This window comes from Lynx canadensis, chromosome E1 (assembly GCF_007474595.2).
Source record: "Lynx canadensis isolate LIC74 chromosome E1, mLynCan4.pri.v2, whole genome shotgun sequence".
Lineage (NCBI taxonomy): Eukaryota > Metazoa > Chordata > Mammalia > Carnivora > Felidae > Lynx > Lynx canadensis.
Window position 1 is genome coordinate 18,862,500 of NC_044316.2, and position 21,187 is coordinate 18,883,686.

A 21,187-nucleotide genomic window follows, 5' to 3' on the forward strand; every position below is an offset into this window, starting at 1 on the left:
TAAATCTTAGTAAATAGGAGAAATGTAGAAGTAACTTAAGTGATGTCAGTCATGGTATTTTTAAAGTAACACAATTTAATATCTTTCATCTCTACCCTAATCCATATTACTCTCATGTTGTCTAGCCTCCTAATTGTCCAGCTAACATCCTCTCCTACCTCCCTCTAAACATTTCTCTGCACTAAAGGTCTGGTGATCTCTTTGAAAAGCAAATCTTATCATGCCTTTTGTCCAGCTTAACATGTGTTAGTTGAAATTGCTCTTGGAATAAAGACCTTTTGGTCTCCAAAGAGACCTACAGGGGCATGCAGAGTCTGATTCCTACCTGCCCCTTCTGCCACATCTAGCATTATATTTTTCTTTCTCTTTTTTCTGTAGTCATGATGGTCTGTTCATTCCATCTTACCACATTCCTTCATACCTACCCCTGCTGTTTCTTCTGTTTATGATACACTTCTCTTTCCTCTTTACAATAGTAATTCCTGCTAATTTTGAGCTGTGATCACTGCCCTAAGGAAGCCTCCATGAAATTGTGCCACATTTCTCTATCACGGTGCTCATAGCAGCTGGTAGCTTCGGAGTTCTTATCTCATTTGCAGTTTTACAGTTGTTGGTCTGGTTATTTTATTGACGTTTGTTTTCCCCACCAGATTGCATGTTCCAAGAGGGTAGGAAACACTTTTTAAAAAATATTTATTTATTTATTTTGAGAGAGAGAGTGTGCATGCATGCACAGGGGAGGAGGGAGAGAGAGAGAGACAGACAGACAGACAGACAGACAGACTCCCAAGCAGGCTCCATACTCAGTGCAGAGCCCAATGTGGGGCTCGATCTCACAAACCATGAGATCATGACCTGAGCTGAAATCAAGAGTTGGATGCTCAACTGACTGAGCCACCCAGGTGCCCCAGAAACACATCTTTTCAACTTGTTATGTCTTTGGTATTCAATAAATGTTACTGAGTTATTTGTGAACGAATATAAATTTTATAAAGTAGGCTAACAGTTGTGAATTATACTCCGGGATGAGGGCTTACCTTAATCATTATGGCGGGAAAGAATCTAGTTAGTAAAATAAAATAGGGACACAGGTTGTATTGGTCTCACTTAAATGAGCCATATGTTCGTGAAGTGTAAATAGATGCATCCAAGCTACAGGAAGCATTTTAGTCTCTTAAGGTAGACATGTGCATTTATGTACCCCGTGGATGTGCTTTGCTTAGTACCCAACGTTTTTCCACAATGAAACAGACTGCAGTGTGGGTATCTGGAGGTGTGGATTCCAGCCTTGGACGGCCTAGGGCGATCCTTTCTACTAGACTGGACCTGTTCTTTGCCTTTGAGTGCAGTCATTTGTAAGATTAAAACCAGTAAGCTCCAAACCAGAGGTGTAGTATTTAGCCAGTGTAGTGTTGGTGAAAAAAATTACCTGCTCCTTATATATAAGGTATAATTTCTTAATTAAAAAGCTAATACTTAGTTTTTGTTTTCTTGTAATCAGAATTTTCTCTGGACATTATTCACATGAAGGAACAGTATAGATGTAGATTAAGTGACTCCTTAACAAAAGCAGTTCTGACTTTTAAAAAATTCCCCAATTGTTATTTTATCGAGATATACACATACCATGAAATTCACTATTTTAAAGTGTACAATTTACTGGTTTTAGTACATTTACAAGATTCTGCAGCATTACCACTATCTAATTCTAGAACATTTCTGGAACGTTGTCATAACCCTAAAGAGAAGCTTAGTGTACCCATTAGCATTCACTCTCCATTCCCTTTTCTCTCTGGCCCCTGTTAGGTGATAGATACATTTTTTTAAATTGAAGCTTGCTTTTTTTTCCTTGCAGAATCCAAGGAAACAGGGGCCTGAAACCCAAGGCAGCACAGCGGAATTAATTACAGGGCTCGTCCAGCTGGTCCCTCAGTCACACATGCCAGAGATCGCACAGGAGGCAATGGAGGTAAGGGGAAATGAATTCTGGGCTCTTGAAGGAAAGCTTGTAAATGTATATGTTCTTCATGTTTCTTTGGTGTGTGGTTTCTATGATAGATGTCATTTCTGGACATCTGTCAGAGAGAGATGGCATTTCTAGAAGTGTGTTTGTGTCTGTATGCTGTTTTATGAACTCTGGAGAAGGAAAAGGTTTAATTGCTGTATATCTCATGTAGCAAAAATGTTGTGCAAATTATGATGCTTAATTTAAACCCTCAGATTTTTCTAATTGCAGTTGACCTTTTGGAATTGTTTTAAAATATGTATTGAATTTTGAATTTGCATCTAATTCACATACCATAAAGTTTACTGTTTTAAAGTGTGCAATTCAGTGTTTTTCAGTATATTCACAAGGTTGTGCAGCCATCACCACTAATCCTGAAACATTTTCGTTACTCCAAAATAAACCCTGCCACTCTGCATCCTCCCGTTACCCCAGTCACTGGCAACCACTAATCCCTTTGCTGTCTTCATAGATTTGCTTATTCTAGCCATTTCATATAAATAGACTCATGAAATACGCGGCTTTTTGAGTCTGGCTTCTTTCATTTAACATGTTTTCGAGGTTCCTCCATGGTATAGCCTGTGTCAATACTTCATTCTTTTTTATTGCCAAATAATATTCCAGTGTGTACACATAGGGCCTTCTGTTTATTCATTAGCTGATCACATTTGGTATTGTTTCTGCTTTTTGGCTATTATGAATAATGCTGCTATGAACATTTGTGTAAAAGGTTTTTTGTGGATATATTGCCAGTGGAATTGGAGGGTCATATGGTAACTGTGTAACTTTTTGAGTGACCAAACTGTTTCCCAAAGCGACTGTATCCTTTTATATTCCCATTAGCAGTGTATGTGGGTTCTATTTCTACATCCTTGCCAATACTTGTTATTGTCTATGTTTTGGATTATAGCCATCCTAGTGGGTGTGAACAGAGTTGACTTAAAAAAAATTGTTTTTATATTGATTGCTAAATATGGTTTTAATTTAAATCAATTTTATTGTGGGGCGCCTGGGTGGCGCAGTCGGTTAAGCGTCCGGCTTCAGCCAGGTCACGATCTCGCGGTCCGTGAGTTCGAGCCCCGCGTCAGGCTCTGGGCTGATGGCTCAGAGCCTGGAGCCTGTTTCCGATTCTGTGTCTCCCTCTCTCTCTGCCCCTCCCCTGTTCATGCTCTGTCTCTCTCTGTCCCAAAAATAAATAAACATTGAAAAAAAAAATTAAAAAAAAAATCAATTTTATTGAGGTGTAATTTACATGTAATAAAATCATACAAGATTTAGAATATTTCTAGTTACCCTGGAAAGTTCTCATGTGTCTTATGATCCCACTCCCTGTGCCAAAGACCACTGGTCTGATTTCTGTCATAGATCAGTTTTGCCAGTTGTGGAAGTTCATCTCAATGAAATCTTAGACTGTATATTCCTTTTTGTCTGGCCTCTTTGACTCCCAAGTGTTTGAGATTTGTTCATGATATTACATGTGTTAGTTACTTCTTTTTTTTTTTTTAATTTTAAAAAATTTTTGTATTGTTGGTAGGTATTCCGTTTGAGATGAAAGCAGTTTATTCACTTGTTAATGGCCATTTAGGCGAACATATCCATCATTGAGAGTTATCTTGTGCATCTCAGTATTCCCTTCCTTCCTTCCTCCTCTTTTGTGCCTGTCTGCTCCCCTGCTTCCCTTGCAACCATTGATCTGCTTTCTGTTATAGGTTAATATGCATTTTATATACACGGAGTTATAAACTATATACTCTTTTTGTCTATCTTCTTTAACTCTGCATAGTCATCATAAATTCATCTGGGTTGCTGCATGTATCAATAGTCCCTTTAAAAAAAAAAACCACATTCCTTTTTATCACTATATAGTATTCCATTGTGTGGCCGTAGCATAATTTATTTATCCATTTACTTGTTGATATTTGTGTTGTTTCTAGTTTTTGGCTATTACAAATAAAACTTCTAGGAACATGTGTGTACAAACTTATGTGTAGGCATATGCTTTTATTTCTCTCTGGTGAATACCAAAGAGTGCAAAAATCTTACTCTGTGGTCTTTATGAGAGACACAGCGTAAGTATAAAGACACCAGAAGTTCGATAGTCCAAGGATAGGAAAATATGCTACACAAACAGAACTCAAGAAAGCTGGAGTAACATACAGAGTCTAAAGCAAGAAGCATTACTGGAGATAACATGGGACATCTCATGATTGCAAAGGTGTCCAATCTATCCAGAAAATAAAACTATATGAATCTAAAAACAAAGCTTCAAAATATATAAAAATATATGGAGTAAAAGTAGAGATAGACAAATCTAGTTTTAGTCGGATGCTTGAGCACACTTTTCTCAGAATCTAATAGAATAAACAAGTCAAGAAGATAGTAAGGACGGAAGACTTGAACAACATAATTATCAGATACGAACTGTGTGACGTACATTGAATGTGACACTCAGTAAATGCACTTTTTTTTCAAGTATGCATGGAACATTCAGTGTATCCTGAGCATAAAGTGTAAGTCTCAACAAATTCTAAACAATTGAAATCATTCAGAGTTTTTTTGTGACTACAGTATAATTAACTTAGAAATCAATAATAAAAAGTTTTATAAAATATCAAATGACTATGTGTTCATTCATACTCTGCTAGCAGAATGCAACTACCATTAAAAATTGTTTTGCAGTATCTACAAAGTAAACATGTGATCTAGCAATTCTATATGCTTGCCAAAAGACACATACAAAAATATTAATGGCAATATAATTTGTAACAGCCATCCCCCCCAAAAACCTAGAAATACCTCAAATGTATCTATATAGAACAGATAATTTTGGTTATATTCATTCCATTGATTACAACAATGAAAAAAGAATGGGCTACTATTGCTAAATGCAGAGCATGGATGAATCAGTATCACAAACATAATGTTCAGTGAGAACAGCCAAACACAAAAGGGAACATACTGTGTGATTCCCTTTATATAAATCACAAGCAGGCAAAGGTAGTCTGTGGCAGTAGAAGTCAGAACGGTGGCTCCCTTTGTTAAGGAGTAATGACTGAAGGGAACATGAAAAGGGCTTCTAGGCACTGACAGTGTTGGTCTAGGTAATGGTTACATGGAGTATATACATTTGTAAAACTTCTTTGAGCATATACACACTTAAGATTTCCTACTTTATCGTTTGTATTGTATGTTTTGTGTTACCAAATATATTTTAGCATTTGTCGTTTCACTCATTGCTTGTATTTGTGTACGTTGCTGTTGGACCTACAAATGGGTACACGCTTGCATACTTCTTGGAAGGCTGTTTGACAGTATTTGGCAGAAGGTGTGCAGATACCTAATTTTTGTCCAAATAATTCCATTCCTGTAATGTTTTTGTTTCATCCTCTGAATACAAGAGGAAGAAGCTACACATACATTTATGCTTATTACTGTAGCTTATAATAGGGCGCTAGGAGAACTTGGTTCTTATAGCGCCTTATAATAGGGCGCTAGGAGAACTAGCTTATAATATGCGCTAGGGAGAGAGCAGGTCAGTCCTCAGTGACACAATGGTAAATGGCTAAATATCCATTGAAACATGCCAATCACATGGCAACATGGAAAGATATTTATGAAATGTCAGATGAGTACACTATGTTTACAGCTTTGTTAGAATACATGTAGGGAATAAAATGGAAGGGAACACGATAAGGGAAGCAATCATATTAAGGCAGGGAAAAGGCTAACCCATTGTCTTTCATTACTTTAAAAAGTGTTTCTTCAAACAAAAATATAGAGAATTGGCTACTTAAAGTGTCAGCAAACTATATTGTTTTTACACAATAGTAACAATTGGATGTTAATTTGTGTGGTTTTTCTTGATATGAGAGGTATAAACTGTATAATTTTTGAAGATTCTCACGATGAATTGAAGTTTTCATTATATATCTAGAAGTAATTACAATAAAACAGGATAATATAGGTCTGGTCCTGGTATAATTTATGTTTTGGAGTTAAAGGTCTAACCTTCGATGACTTTATATGTGTCCTTTCCTAATGTAAGGCAGGTTTTCGATGCAGATACCAGCGGTTTACACATTTGATTTGCTATTTTGAGAGAAGAAATCAGTTTTCATAATTTGTTCTGAACAGCATCTTGTTGGAGTTTCAATAAAAGGCTTTCAAGGGACTAAAGAATTACCAAATACACTGACCAAGGACTGAGAAGAATACACGTAGCTCAGTGGGGTGCCTCTGGGGGATGCCATGTGGAACTGGAGTTGGGGCTGGTTCCAAGGAAGAGTCTAGGGTACACTTTGTACTACGATGGTTTTCATTACTTCATAATGGTGTTTTTGTATATTAGCTGTATATTTTACGTGACTTCTTTAATTCTTGTTAATGTTCTGTAAGCCAAATTCCAAGTTCAATTCTGTGGTCTATAGGAGTATGTAAGAATGAATAACCTGCTCTGAAATGTGAAGTCTGTTTTGCTTCCCCTGCCCTTGTTCTTTGGAAAATAATTGATCTTTTCTGTTCCAAAAGAATTTGCGGTGAGCAGAATAACTTCTACTTTACCTTTCACCCTGGAAGTAAAATATTGTTGTGTGTATTAATTTTGGTGAGCTCTCCTTACTTGGAAATTAACTTTTTGTTGTTCCACTGAGTTCTTTAACACTTATTGAAATGACTTAGTTTGTGTCTTAAAACAATTTTTATATGTGTATATTGCTCCTCTGAATTCGTCCGTCATTTAACTGGGTCTCTATATGCCATTTAAAGTAAGAATGATAGAATAAAATGATTTTATTCTACATATATTATTCCCTAGAGATTTGGGTTCTTTAGTCTTTTTCTTTTGCCTTTTACTGTGTGTTGAGGCTGCAATTAAATAGCTCGATTTATTAGATTTGTAAAATAAATATTCCAGTGTTACATTTACCAAAAAACTTTTGAGTAATTCTCTCTTTTTTAAAATTCAGGCTCTGCTGGTTCTTCATCAGTTAGATAGCATTGATTTGTGGAATCCTGATGCTCCTGTGGAAACATTTTGGGAAATTAGGTATATGTACTTTAACTTTTTAATTCAAGTTAAAGTTTTATTTTGCATTTATTTTTTGTCTTTAGATATTAACTCTGTAGTACTTGGTCAGTTGTGAAACTTTATAGAGGTTTTATGATCTTGTATTTTATTTGTCTTGAATTATTAATTAGATTCTTGTTTTAACTGTAAGAATTGTTGTCACAGCAATTTAGAAAGTAAATTTTTTATATATTTTTTTATTTTTTAACGTTTATTTATTATTGAGGGACAGAGAGACACAGAGCATGAGCAGGGGAGGGGTAGAGAGAGGGGGAGACACAAAATATGAAGCAGGCTCCAGGCTCTGAGCTGTCAGCACAGAGCCCTTCGTGGGGCTCGAACTCACAAACTGCGAGATCACGACCTGAGCCAAAGTCAGTCACCTAACCAACTGAGCCACCCAGGTGCTCCAAGAAAGTAAAATTTAAAACATTGTGCTAAATATTATTACCCAGCCATAAGTACTGTTACTTAGTGTTTTCTCTTATGTTCCAGATTTCCATGTAGTTACAACTGTGTATTAAATTGTTAGAAATATGAGCTTAGAGTATTAAAATTATATGATGTTAATCATTTATTTCACTTTTTAAAACTATGATCTTTCATAAATTTTCCATAATACCAATGATTTTGATAAGTGAATTAATAATGAACATCTGTATAGGGGCACCTGGGTGGCTCAGTCAGTTCACCATCTGACTTCAGCTCAGGTCCTGATGTCACTGCTAGTGAGTTCGAGCCCCGTGTTTTGGGCTCGGTGCTGACAGCTCAGATTCTGTGTCTCCCTCTCTCTCTGCCCCTCCCCTGCCCACGTTCTGTCTCTGTCTCTCAGTCTCTCTCTTAGTCTCTCTCTCTCTCTCTCTCAAAAATATTTTTAAAAAATAATGAACATCTGTTTAGAAGGTAAAAATATATACAGAATTTTATAATTTATTTCCTAGGTTGTATAAATTATTATCTTTTAAAGAGCACAAAGGCAACACATTGAGAAAAATAGAAATGTGTAATCCTTAGGTGTATTTTGTCATTATCTCATCATAGAAGTGGGTGCACTGTCTTCCCTGGCAGCTGAGTTAAATCCTAGACACAGAGCAGTGATCTTGAATAGTAATGTAATGTGAACCACATACCTAATTTAAAATTTTCTGGGTTGCCGCATTACAGAGTGTAAAGGAAAGGTATTACTAATTTTAATAATATTTTTAAACCCAGCTTCTATTTCTAGAATATTATTCCAATATATAATCAATATAAAAGTTACTGAGATATCTTGCATTATTTTTTTCCGTCAAGTCTTCAAAATTTGGTTGTGTTTCACACTTACAGCACATCTCAGTTTGGGCAAGCCACATTTCAAGTGCCCATTAGTCACATGTGGCTGGCTAGTGGCTACAGTGTTGGACAATATGATGACTCTGGAGTGGGGATCAGCAAATTTTTTGTCTAAAAGGTCAGGTAGTAAATATCATAGGTTGGTGGACCAGATAGTCTCTGTCTGAACTATTCAGTTTCACTGTCGGAGCACGAAAGCGAAACCCATAGACAGTATGTAAATGAATGGGTGTGGCCACGTTCCACTGAGACTTTATTTATGGAAAGCAAATAATGGACCGGATTTGGTCTACAGGCAGTTGTTTGCAGATCCCTGCTCTAGAGCACTGGGTTTACATACAGCCTATGCTGTGCACGTAGGCTGTCATTTCTTCTGAGTCTTCTGCAAAGATGAGATGCGTAGATGAAACACTTGGGAGTTTGGGGATTGGAGGATTTAGAGTTGCTTGCTTTTTTTTTTTTTTTTTTAACATAATTTGTAGACCTCTTCCCTTTGATTATCGTGCTATTAACATTTTGAGAATCAATTTCTTTAAAACAAAATCCTAGCTTCTGTATATTTATATCCATTATGAGAGAATGTCATTCTTATGTACTGATTATACCTCTGTTAGGTTATTTATCGATGATACTGATAACCACAAACTTTATGCTATTGCAGCTCTCAAATGCTTTTTTACATCTGCAAGAAATTAACTAGCCATCAAATGCTTAGTAGCACAGAAATTCTCAAATGGTTGCGGGAAATTTTGATCTGCAGGAATAAATTTCTTCTTAAAAATAAGGTAAGCAAAGTGACATCTTTAAAATGGAAGCCTATTTTGGGGTAAATGGGAAGAGATTAAGAAAATGTATATTAGCCAAATTAAGTCCTACTTTAGCTTTTTCTGCCTACGGTGTCTTCATAGGGAAATATGTGTGCAGAGGATAATGGCTGAGAAGTTAACATTTTAAAAATTGTTGAGTCTCTGTCCTTGAAGTTGCAATCTTGATAAATTCCAGTTGAGTTCAACAGGACTCTATGGGGCAGGCCGAGGAGGAGTGGGGGCTGCTATAACCAAATTAGATTGAGAAACATATTCTATCTTGTCTCAAGTTTGTGCATAAGACTTGAATCTTATGGTTTAGGCTAGTCCAGTTATCTGTCAAGAAACTTAAGGAAAGAGGTTAAGGGTCTTTAAGTTTATTTACATTTCTGCCGTGACAATTTCACCTCTTCAAATATCTGAGTCCTCTCCCTTACGGTTGAGTGAAAAGTCTTGATTCTGAACTGTTAAAGTATGGGGACAAGATTTTAGGGAGTTAGAGAAGAGCTTTAAATTTCTTTTATCATAAAGTTTCTGTAGTCAGTTAAATTTTTTTCTATTATGGTGTAATTTTTGGAGTTCTTGATTCAATGAATTTTTATCTTTTTCTAGAATAATAACTCCAAGATATCTTAAACATATTATACTCATGTTTTTCAGTGTACCATGCAGCTTGTTAAATTTCTTTGTTTAGAAATGGGCTAATGGTGATTTAGGTTTTATACATGAGGGTTATCTTAGTGTGTTAATATAGTGGGATTTGGCATTATTCCAAAGATAAGGAACAAGATTAGACTTCAGGGTTTTCATACCTTTGCCTATGGTATAATTCTCCAGAGTATAAGCATTAGTAATCCAGTAATAATCTGCAGTACTCTGGTCAGTAAAGTTGCAACAGGCTTGGCATATTTACCAGTGTTAATGACTGGTCCAAAGGAACTTAGTGTCAAAAGAGTCAACTTCCAATTATCCTCATATGGCACAGGGTAAAATCTTATGGGGAGAAAATTGTTGTCATTTGTAATTGACTCAGAAGTACCTTGTATTTTTCATATGGTAGATTTATGTTGTTGATGTTTAACTGTGCTCATGTTAGATCTAGAAATGTTAATTTGCATTTCTAGAACCTGTCGTTTCTGGTGATTTGAAGGGTGGAAGGCTGAGGAGCTTCAAAGACACTGAGCAAACATTATTCGTACTATTGGGTCTCTAGTGAATATTCTTCAAGGATTAGGAGTTGGGATGAGAAGTTTTCCAGGATAGTTGCAAACAGAAAGACAGCTCATATTATGTATTTAGTTTTCTTGATTATCAGTGCTTCAGAAAGGCTTACTTATTTCTTCTTTTTAGCAGGCAGATAGAAGTTCCTGTCACTTTCTCTTCCTTTACGGGGTAGGATGTGATGTTCCTTCGAGTGGAGCTACCAGTCAGATGTCCATGGATCATGAAGAATTAATACGTACTTGTACGCCTGGAGCCTCTCTTCGGAAGGGAAAAGGAAACTCATCCATGGTAAGCAGCTTCTTTTGTAGTTTTCCTGTATTATTGTCATCTGTGCTGTATGTTTTTTCCTGAATGAACTTTGGTAAATTTCAACTAGATGATACAGTGTAGTAAAGAACTGTTTAGATTCTAGTTTGATCACTGATCTTTGTGGAACCTCAGGCAAGTTCCTAACAACCCTGTGACCCAGTTCATCAGCTTTAAAATGGGGATAACAACAATTTATGTCCCAGAAGTGTTGGAAGGATTAAATGAGATTGTGTGTAAACAGCACTTGATTGATTGACACTTATTGATAAGCTATAACTGAGAGCTACAATTATCATAAACCTCTACTGTACAAAGGACCATTCATATCCATTCATATCGCAGAAGTTTAAAAGTTGTACCACCTAACAAAAATACAAATTTACTGGAGATAAAGCATTTTGCTTGAAATCGATAAGTGTCTGTGTTTTTTGTGTTTGTGTGCATAATTCTTTTTAAAAATAAATCACAGTACAAGTGAAAATAGCAAATCACGACAAAAGAATGTCTCTTCCAGACCAAACCTGTTTTGTTTTTTACTCTTAAAAACCTAAAAACACGATTTGTGGCATTTAGGATGCAGCTACCAATCTAGAGAGTACATTTCTTTAATCCTTATCAGTGGAGATGAGTGTCTGCTTTTTCATGGGAAGGTCAGCAGCGTGTATTCACAGCCTTGTTGTAGGATTAGGTTAACTTCCCTAATCTTTGCCATATATAGCCTGCAGGAATCTTGATTATACTGATATTCCACAGAAGATCTTGCTGGTCCACTTGACCGTTGGCATTTTACTGTTAGACTTGAAAATCTAGAAGTACAGACCAAAGCTCTTTTATCCCTAATTTTCAGTATAACCTTCTGTTGAGGAAAAACAACAAGTAAGCAGTATAGTGTTTACTGCAGTCTATGTTGACTGCAGAATTTACATTCATGTTGTAAATGAGGATTCCTTTTGGAACTCTGTAACCCAGAATCAAGTATATCTTCTACAGCAACATTAGGTTCTTGTCCGTGCCCTTATTTTAGTCCTTGTTGCAGCGGACTTACTTTATTTCTTACTACTGGTGGGTAGATAGAATTTCTTACTACTTCTTTTGTCATTTATAATTGAGTTGGAAGTGCATTGCATTTTTCATTCAGTAGATTTATGCCACGGGTACTTTACTTGTGTTTGCGTTAGACTTCATCTATATTTCTAGGATCTAAAGTAAGGATAATACCTATTCGATTTGAAATTGGACAAGTAGTAGCATTGTATTGGTCCAAATCATCTCATTTCTCATTCAGACAAGATGTTTAGGGGTTTGAAAATTCCTGTCATGGTTGCAGGGGAAAGCTTTTGCGTGTTCTTGAATGCACACATACATGGTACACAGTGTGTTGCATTGTTGGATTTGATAAATAAAATCACCTAAGTTGCAAACATAATGCCTCTCATCCCTGACTCCCAGGATAGTGCGGCAGGGTGCAGCGGCACACCGCCGATATGCCGACAGGCTCAGACCAAACTCGAAGTGGCCCTGTACATGTTTCTGTGGAGCCCTGACACTGAAGCTGTTCTGGTTGCCATGTCCTGTTTCCGCCACCTCTGTGAGGAGGCAGATATCCGGTGTGGGGTGGATGAAGTGTCGGTGCACAACTTCTTGCCCAACTATAACACATTCATGGAATTTGCCTCTGTCAGCAATATGATGTCAACAGGTAAGTGTGGATAATGTCCCCCCACCCCGCCACTCAGTTTGCCTCGAGTCACACGACATCTGATTGTGCCAGGAATGTAGGAACTACTTGGTAAGCTTAGAGAGTTAATTCAAGAAGCTCACCTGAAATCCTTTTCTACCTAAGATAGGGTGAAAATAAATAGCATTTGAAACAAATGTGTTAACTTCTCACTGAGCTTTTAATACGCAGTACAATTGTTTAAAAACTGGCAGTATAAATCACTGTCAGTTTCAGATTGTGTAATTTACTGTGGCTGAACTGTATATGGTGAAGTTTTAAACACACTGGCCTATGTTTTGAGTAAATATAGGTGGGAATAGCTTATTTTATGCTGTGGATATTGTAGAGTCCAAGTTAAATACCTTTCCTGTGAGGCTAGCAAAAGGAAGCATTCACCTTTATCATAGGAAGCATTCATTCCACTCCTCCTACTCTGCCTTGGGGGTTTGGCCCGCCAGGCTCTCCCATGGCATTCAGGGCTCTAAGTGCAACGAGTTGATGTGCTGTTGTCTTTGCTTAGGAAGAGCAGCACTTCAGAAAAGAGTGATGGCACTACTCAGGCGCATCGAGCACCCCACTGCAGGAAACACGGAGGTATGCTCTTTGCAACAGAAACAGCTCCCCAGGCCCCACCCTCGATCGGAGAAGCCGCATGTTGTGTGTGTGTGTGTGTGTGTGTGTGTGTGTGTGTGTGTGTGTGTGAGAGAGAGAGAGAGAGAGAGAGAGAGAGAGAGAGACAAGGAATGGCTTTTGAAGCAGATCTAATTTATATGTGCATATTACATGTGGGATATTATACCTCTAGTATGCACCAAGTTTGAGACCTATCGCTGATTGATTTTTAGTCCTAAGTTTAAAATTGCTTTCAAGTGGTAATTGCTTTCATTTTAGGCTTGGGAAGATACACATGCAAAGTGGGAACAAGCCACAAAACTAATCCTCAACTATCCAAAAGCTAAAATGGAAGATGGCCAGGTGAGTTTGTGAAGTTGATTTTTGTCTTTTAATTGATCTGCTAGACGTGTATACTTCATTTCAGTAATCTTTGGAGTCACTCTTCGTATAACATATATATAGTTGTTGTAAGACTTATTTAGTGTTGGTTCATCTAAAACTGCACTATTATGGGGGTGCGTGGTGGCTCAGTTAAGTGTCTGACCTCGGCTCAGGTCACGACGTCATGGCTTATGAGTTCAGCCCCACATCGGGCTCTGTGTGCTGACGGCTCAGAGCCTGGAGCCTGCTTCGGATTCTGTGTCTCCCTCTCTCTCTCTCTCTGTTGCTCTCCCACTTGCTCGCTCTCTCTCTCTCTCTCTCTCTCCAAAATAAATAAACATTAAAACTGCACTATTATGGTAGCCACTAGCCACATGTGACTACTTACGTTTAAATGAAAATTTAAAGTAATTTAAATACAGTTAAAATTCAGTTTCTCAGTCTTACAGTAGCCATATTTCAAGGATTCATTAGCCAGATGTAGCAATTTGCTACTGTGTTGAACAGCACAGGTATAAAGTGTTTCCATCATTGCAGAAATATGGGGGAGCAGAAGCTAGAGATGATCTGTGGTAGAGACCCTTCCTTTACCCTCTTTCCTTCTCTTTTTCCATCAGAGTATTTCACAGAATTTTCAGGAAAGGGATGACAAAGTTAGATAAAATAAATTAAAATTGAAACAATACATTTTACTATTTTGTTAGGTATTCTTTTTTTTCTTTAAGTTTATTTATTTTTGAGAGAGACAGAGACAGTGTGAGAGGGAGAGGGGCAAAGAGAGAGGAAGAGAGAGGATCCCAAACAGGCTCCGCACTGTCAGCACGCAGCCCACACTTGGCACACACTTGGCATAATGTTTGTAAGGTCCGTTCATGTGAGTCCAAAGCTTTTTAAAAGAAGTTTAATATTCTGGGTTGGTTCTATCAGTCTATGACAAAAATATATTAGTGGCTCTTAAAAAATGTATATGGTACTCTAAGTTTGGACTTCTTTTTTTCCCCTTTTTCACATCATTTTTTTAATTGGAATATAACATACATAAAAAACATGTATAAATCAAAGCAACAGTTCAGAATATTAGGAGATGAACATGCCTGTGGAACCAGCACCCACAACAAGAAAAAAAAATCCTTACTAGCACATGGGAAGCCTTTGTTGTGCCCCACTTCCAATCACTAAACAACCCAAGAGTAACCATTATCCTGACTACTAAATATAATAGCTTTCCTGTTTTAAGCTTTCTGTAAATGGAGTGCTGGAGATGTAGTCTTTTATATCTGGCTTCTGTCACTCAACATTGTGAGAGTGACCTACACTGCTCTGGGCCATTGTCATTCATTCGCTGTTATTGCTGTATGTTATTTCGTTCAGCAGACAGTTCACAATTTAATTTTGCTTTCTATTCTCTTTGAACACTGGATAGCTATACAAAGACTATTGAGTTATTTTGACCAGTGCTGCTGTGAACATTCTTGAATGTGTCTTTTGGTAACTGTCTAGGTATATTTCTGTGAAGTACATACTTAACAGTGGAACTGCTGGGTAATAGGGTATGCAGATACACATATGGAGAATATAAATTGATACAACAAGTACTTAAAAAACACTTGTGGTTTCACAAGGGCTTTTAAAAGACAACATTTAAAATTTTTTTTTAATGTTTACTTATTTTTGAGAGACAGAGATGCAGAGCATGAGTGGGGAAGGGGCAGAGAGAGAGGGAGGCACAGAATCAGAAGCAGGCTCCAGGCCCTGAGCTGTCAGCACAGAGCCCAACACGGGGCTTGAACCACAAACTGCCAGATCATGACCTGAGCCGAAGTCAGATGCTTAACTGACTGAGCCACCCAGACTCCCCATACAATTAACATTTTTTAAAATAATGTTTATTTTTGAGAGACAGTGTGTGTGCGCAGGGGAGGGGCAGAAAGAGAGGAAGACAGAATCCCAAGCAGTTGCCACACTGTCAGCACAGAGCCCGATGCAAGGCTCAAACCCACAAGGTCAAATCATGACCTGAGCTGAAATCAAGAGTCAGACTCTTAACCAACTGAGGCACCCAGGCGCCCCAAGCAGTTAACATTTAAAAAAAAACTGCTGTAGCACCTCTGTAAATGATGAAACATTCAGCCATTAAAAGCATTCCTCTTACTGGAATTATTACTACATCGTATGTTAAATAACTGGAATTTAAATAAAAACTTGAAACAAAAATTAAAAAAAAAAATAAAAGCATTCCTTTTAAAGAGTATATGCATGGGGCATGTGGGTGGTTAAGTTGGTTAAGTGTCTAGCTCTTGATTTCAGCTGAGGTCATGCACGGTTCTTGGTATCGAGCCTTATGTGGGACTCTGCACTGACAGCTTGGAACCTACTTGGGATTCTCTCTTCTCACTCTCTCTCTGCCCCTCCCCTGCTCACACTCTCTTTCTCACAAAAAAACATAAGGGGCGCCTGGGTGGCTCAGTCGGTTGGGCATCCGACTTTGGCTCAGGTCATGATCTCGCTGTCTGTGAGTTCGAGCCCCGCGTCGGGCTCTGTGCTGACAGCTCAGAGCCTGGAGCCTGTTTCGGATTCTGTGTCTCCCTCTCTCTGACCCTCCCCCATTCATGCTCTGTCTCTTTCTATCTCAAAAATAAATAAACGTTAAAAAAAAAAATTTAAAAAAAAAACATAAAAAAAAAAAAGACAGAGTATATGCCAAACCGATTCACTAACAGACGTCTGTGGTTTCTTACACCTGCATGAATAATTTTTCTATCGTGATTGTCAAATTAGAGCTCTTTAAAGACCAAAAGCAGAAAATAAAACATTGTATATACTTTTTTCTAATTCAGTGAGGTAAAAAAAATATCTTAAAGTACTTAAATATTCAATAAAATTAGTTATATCAGGCCTTGGCAGAGGTAAGTTGAAAACATTATACATGTATATATAATACATAATATATTAACATAAATAGATATAAATATGTATATAACATAAAATTATACATATATGTATAATATATATAAATTACATGTATATATACATATATGTATATATATAAATTTGTTTATTCATTTTGAGAGAGAGAGAGTGAGCTCAGGTGCATTCATGACAGCAGGGTAGGGACAGAGAGAGAGAGAGAGAGAGAGAGAGAGAGAGAAGAGAGAGAATCCCAAGCAGGCTCCGTGCTGTCAGTGCAGAGCCTGACACGGGGCTCAATCTCATGAACTGTGAGATTATGGCCTGAGCCGAAATCAAGAGTTGGACGCTTGACCGAGGAGCCACCCAGAGGCCCCTGCTGCAAACATTATATTAACGTTACATATTCAATTAATAACTGAATTTACTATGCCAGAGAATGGAACGTTATCAAGGGAAACCTGAAATGTACTAGTGGAACAGAACTGAAATGTAAGAAACTTGTGGTAATCATTTGGACCCTATTAAATAAACAGTAGAATTCAAACTAGGAAAAAACACTAACCTAATTCTTAATGTGCTGCACAAGTCAAGACACAAAAGATCCGCCCAGAGAGAACAATGCCACTATCAAAATTTTTATATTTCAGCTTAACTTTAACTTGACTTATTTAGCTTTTTTTTATATGTAATATGATGTAGTTCAAGAACATTTAACTGTAACTTGAAAACAGAATACTCACTACGATGTTCCCAGAGGCAAGAAGGGAATAAGCATTATTGTTTCTGTTGGAGGGAATCTAACCAAGACTGCCAAAAAGTGCTGCGAAAAGCAAGGCTGAGTGATAAAATATGAACCCTGTGAGAGAAAAGTCTTTAAACCTATTATGAAAACTTCAGTTACTAAAACACAGGTTGATGATAGTACATTAAATTCACCATACCTAGTCGATAAGAATATACAGAATGAGCTTTGACTGCCATGTAAAAAATTCCTCTTTACCTGTTCTTGCCTAAATTTTCAAGGCAGCCTTCAATGAATCTCATTCGAATCTGTCTATAAGCCAACATACCAAGGAAGAGAGAAGTTTCTCTGTTTCATTTCTTAATCCTTCAGAAAGATTAATTGAGTCATATCTTGAACTGTATCCCACAATAAAGTGTTTCCAAGCAAACATTACCCAAACTAATGCCTGTTAGAGCATTATGTTGAATTGATGTTTTTGAACTAACTGCAGGTCCTTGGGTCCTTGACTAAGATGTTAATGGTAAATAGATGCCAAATTGGGAAGGTGATGTTGGAGATAAGATGTTCTGCATGTGAATTAATCTGAACTAACTGCTCTTCACACCCAGATGCTTCATCACAATCAGCCATATTCTGATTTTGCACTGATCTGGATGCTACTGCATCTGACGTCAGCCGCACTTAGCATATCATCAGCAATATGCCCATCATGGTGGTAATAATGGTAGGGTGGTGGTGCTGTGGACCAATAAATTGCAGGCCATTAAAGGATCCATTCCCAGTAGTTCCTCCCCCCCCAGAAAGTCCCCAGTGTGTGCAATACAAGATTCTTGAGATGCTTGTGCTATACGAATGGTGTTTATTTCCCCTGAAATACCATGCTCTGGATCTTGAGAGTGTGAACAGGCCTCTAGCATTTGTATTTGATTATCTACTGATGGCATTACTTAGTGTTAAAAACCAGGTCCTTTCCTGTTCCGTTGCTTGTCCCACTTCTTTCTGATGGGCCTTGGGAATCCCCTAAGCAAATGCCTGCTTGACTTCTAACTTTCTGTTCTGAAGATCTGTACCACAACTGCTTTTAGGAGGATTGTGACCACGATCGTCATCTTCATCATCTTCTTTAAAGGGTTTCATATGTGCAGTGTCTTCTGGCCGTACCTCCCTGCTAGGGCTCCCAGCTGACTGGCTTGCATGGCTAGAATTCATCTCATTGCTAGATCCATCACTATGCCCGCTACTGTTACCGGGGCCACTGCTTTCATCTTCACCGTTGTTGGCAGTTTCGTCAGAACTTCCCTGCACAGATTCCTCCGTGTCTGAAAGTCGCTGCTGCACATGTTTGGATCTACTAATAAGTTGTTCATCCATTTCAATGTCACTGCCTCCACTTTGATGGGTATCACTGTTATCAGTACTTTAAGGGCTGGCTGCAGGTGACCAAGGTGATAGAGCTGCTCTTCTGAGCTCTTCTTCCTCTTTCTTATTTAATTTAGTATTTAATGACGATGCAGAAGAACTCTATTTAGATACCTGAGCCTAGTACTTTATTTAATAATGCTTTAAAAGAAAAAAGGTTTCATTGACGTTGATGCCCAGTACAATGTTTGTTCACCACGAACACTTGGCTCAAGGATTGAGACTGGATAAAAGAGATGTCTAAGTGGTAGTGGATCCACATTCTTGACAAATAAAGGAAATAAGTCACGTAGGTACTGATCACCGTGTTCAGCACTGCTGCAGCCCACATGCGGTCAATATGCTGAGGACTCAGTCGCTCTTCTGCTAAAAACTTAAAACTCTCTTGGCACTGTTTGATAATCTCAGTATGTAAATTTGCTCCAAATCTATGTTCTACCACATTGTTGCTTATAAGCCAGTTTGTAAGTTCTTTTGCAATGGTCATTTCTGTGTCTGATACCAATGATTCTTTATTGTACAAGTCACCGAAGGTATGAAGTTGATTCATTATCTGACTCAGTCCAGCCAACCTCACAAAGTAGGTGACAGAAAATACCGAAGTGTAAGATCTAGGCTTTCTCTGTCAAAACATGCTGTCAAAGCAGAGATTTGTAGGCAATGACCCTGTCACCGTGCTACATGTTAAGTCACCATGTTGCAAGCTGCACTCTGTCTCTACTCTTGTTCAGAGAATTTGCATAAATACCTGTAACGTAGGTCCTAAAAGGGATAATGTGCTGCACGACCGCAGGGATGGTAGTCATACTCTACTGTTAGCTCCAGCTGTAATAAACGCATGTGTCATAAGAAATGGTAGTTTCAGGAGTTCCTTATTCAAAGCAATCCATCATGGGAGAAAGGCCATTTTTCCCACAAAACAAACATACATAATGAAGCAATTGCAATGGTACTTCTACACCTTGTTTATCATAGAATGCCCCTAATGTGTTGCTTTCTTGGGTTGATATGTCCTCTGTAATAGGATGAGTATTAGCTTATAAGCAGTATATAAAGAGAACTGAATTTGAAAAACCTTTGCCACACATAGTAAGAGTTTTTCTTTCTCATCTGTACTCCATAAACTAACAGGATCAGAACTCTCTAAAGATGACTCCTCAGTCAGATTCTTGTAGGATTTGATTATTTTCTGTTGTTTCTTGTTTTTCTGCACTCCCTTCCTTACAGTCCCTTCCTTCCTGTTTAGTGGTTCTTTTGCTTGATTACTCTCATCTTGCCATGCAGAATCTGTTAATAGTAGCATAATGCGGGCGCCTGGGTGGCTCAGCTGGTTAAGCATTTCAATCTTGGTGTCGGCTCCGGTCATGATCTCACAGTTCGTGGGTTCGAGTCCCATGTCCAGCTCTGCGCTGATGGTATGGAGCCTGATTGGGATTCAGTCTCTTCCTCTCTCTCTGTCCCTCCCCTGTTTGCACTCTCTCTCTCTGCAAAAATAAATAAATTAACACTAAAAAAAAAAAAAATAGTAGTGCAGTGTTTGCAAAGCTGGTCCCAGAGTACTTGAACTTGGGCCATCACTAATAAGTGCACATACTACTTGGTTGAAAATTTCCAAATGCTTATATTCCTTGAAGCAGCATAGACATTGCCTCTAGGTCCAGGGATTGATAGAAGCAAATAATTTGATTGCATGTTCCTTTCTGAGCTGCAGTCCACAACCACCTTCTGGGTCTGATATTGCACATGTGTTTATCGCTACCTTAGTTCTGTACCTCAGTTCATTTGCCCTTGAGCAGTAAGATACCTTGATGTCATTAGAAATGGTTGGAGTGAAGACTTGCATTTTTTAAATGTAAAAAATGTTCTTTTGTCATGGAAGAAATGTTGGATAAAAAGTAATTTGTCCTGTCTCTCAACCCATTGAGGTTGGATTCATGCTTTCCGTAAAACTTTTGTGTTTAGGCTGCTGAAAGCCTTCATAAGACCATTGTTAAGAGGCGAATGTCTCATGTGAGTGGAGGAGGATCCATAGATTTGTCTGACACGGACTCCCTACAGGAATGGATCAACATGACTGGCTTCCTTTGCGCCCTTGGGGGAGTGTGCCTGCAGCAAAGAAGCAACTCTGGCTTGGCAACCTATAGCCCCCCTATGGGCCCAGTCAGTGAACGCAAGGGTTCCATGATTTCGGTGATGTCCTCGGAGGGAAATGCAGATACACCTGTCAGCAAATTTATGGATCGGCTGTTATCCTTAATGGTGTGTAACCATGAGAAAGTGGGACTTCAAATACGGACCAACGTTAAGGATCTGGTGGGTCTAGAATTGAGTCCTGCTCTTTATCCAATGCTATTTAACAAATTGAAGAATACCATCAGCAAGTTTTTTGACTCGCAAGGACAGGTAAAGTGTTCTGTGCTTTATTTTTCACCCTTTTCTTTGAATCGATTTATTTGATAAGCCTCTTTCTTTTTGATTATTTAATTCAATACTGGCATGAGCAGCCACTCACAATTTTTAAAAAATGGGCGGAAAATTGCAGAAAGAAGAATCATCCAATATAGGGAGCAGTTTGGTTTTTAGGAACTCTAGTTGTGGGTGTGCCAGGGGTTAGAAATGTCTTGGGTAGGGGTATGGGTGCCTATGTGTGTCTGTG

At 38.1% G+C, this 21,187-nt stretch overlaps 1 protein-coding gene across 4 annotated transcripts in view; it reads left to right on the forward strand.

Annotated features, from left to right (window-relative positions):
* The window catches only part of NF1 (neurofibromin 1), a 251,040-nt gene that overhangs the window by 97,258 nt on the left and 132,595 nt on the right, over positions 1-21,187 (forward strand). For all 4 annotated transcript variants that reach the window (XM_030295711.1, XM_030295713.1, XM_030295712.1 and 1 more), the window contains 8 exons: positions 1,856-1,969; positions 6,970-7,049; positions 9,064-9,187; positions 10,559-10,720; positions 12,191-12,440; positions 12,982-13,055; positions 13,353-13,436; positions 20,494-20,934. In XM_030295711.1, the coding sequence (XP_030151571.1) occupies positions 1,856-1,969; positions 6,970-7,049; positions 9,064-9,187; positions 10,559-10,720; positions 12,191-12,440; positions 12,982-13,055; positions 13,353-13,436; positions 20,494-20,934 (1,329 nt within the window). The remainder of the gene's footprint in view (positions 1-1,855; positions 1,970-6,969; positions 7,050-9,063; positions 9,188-10,558; positions 10,721-12,190; positions 12,441-12,981; positions 13,056-13,352; positions 13,437-20,493; positions 20,935-21,187) is intronic.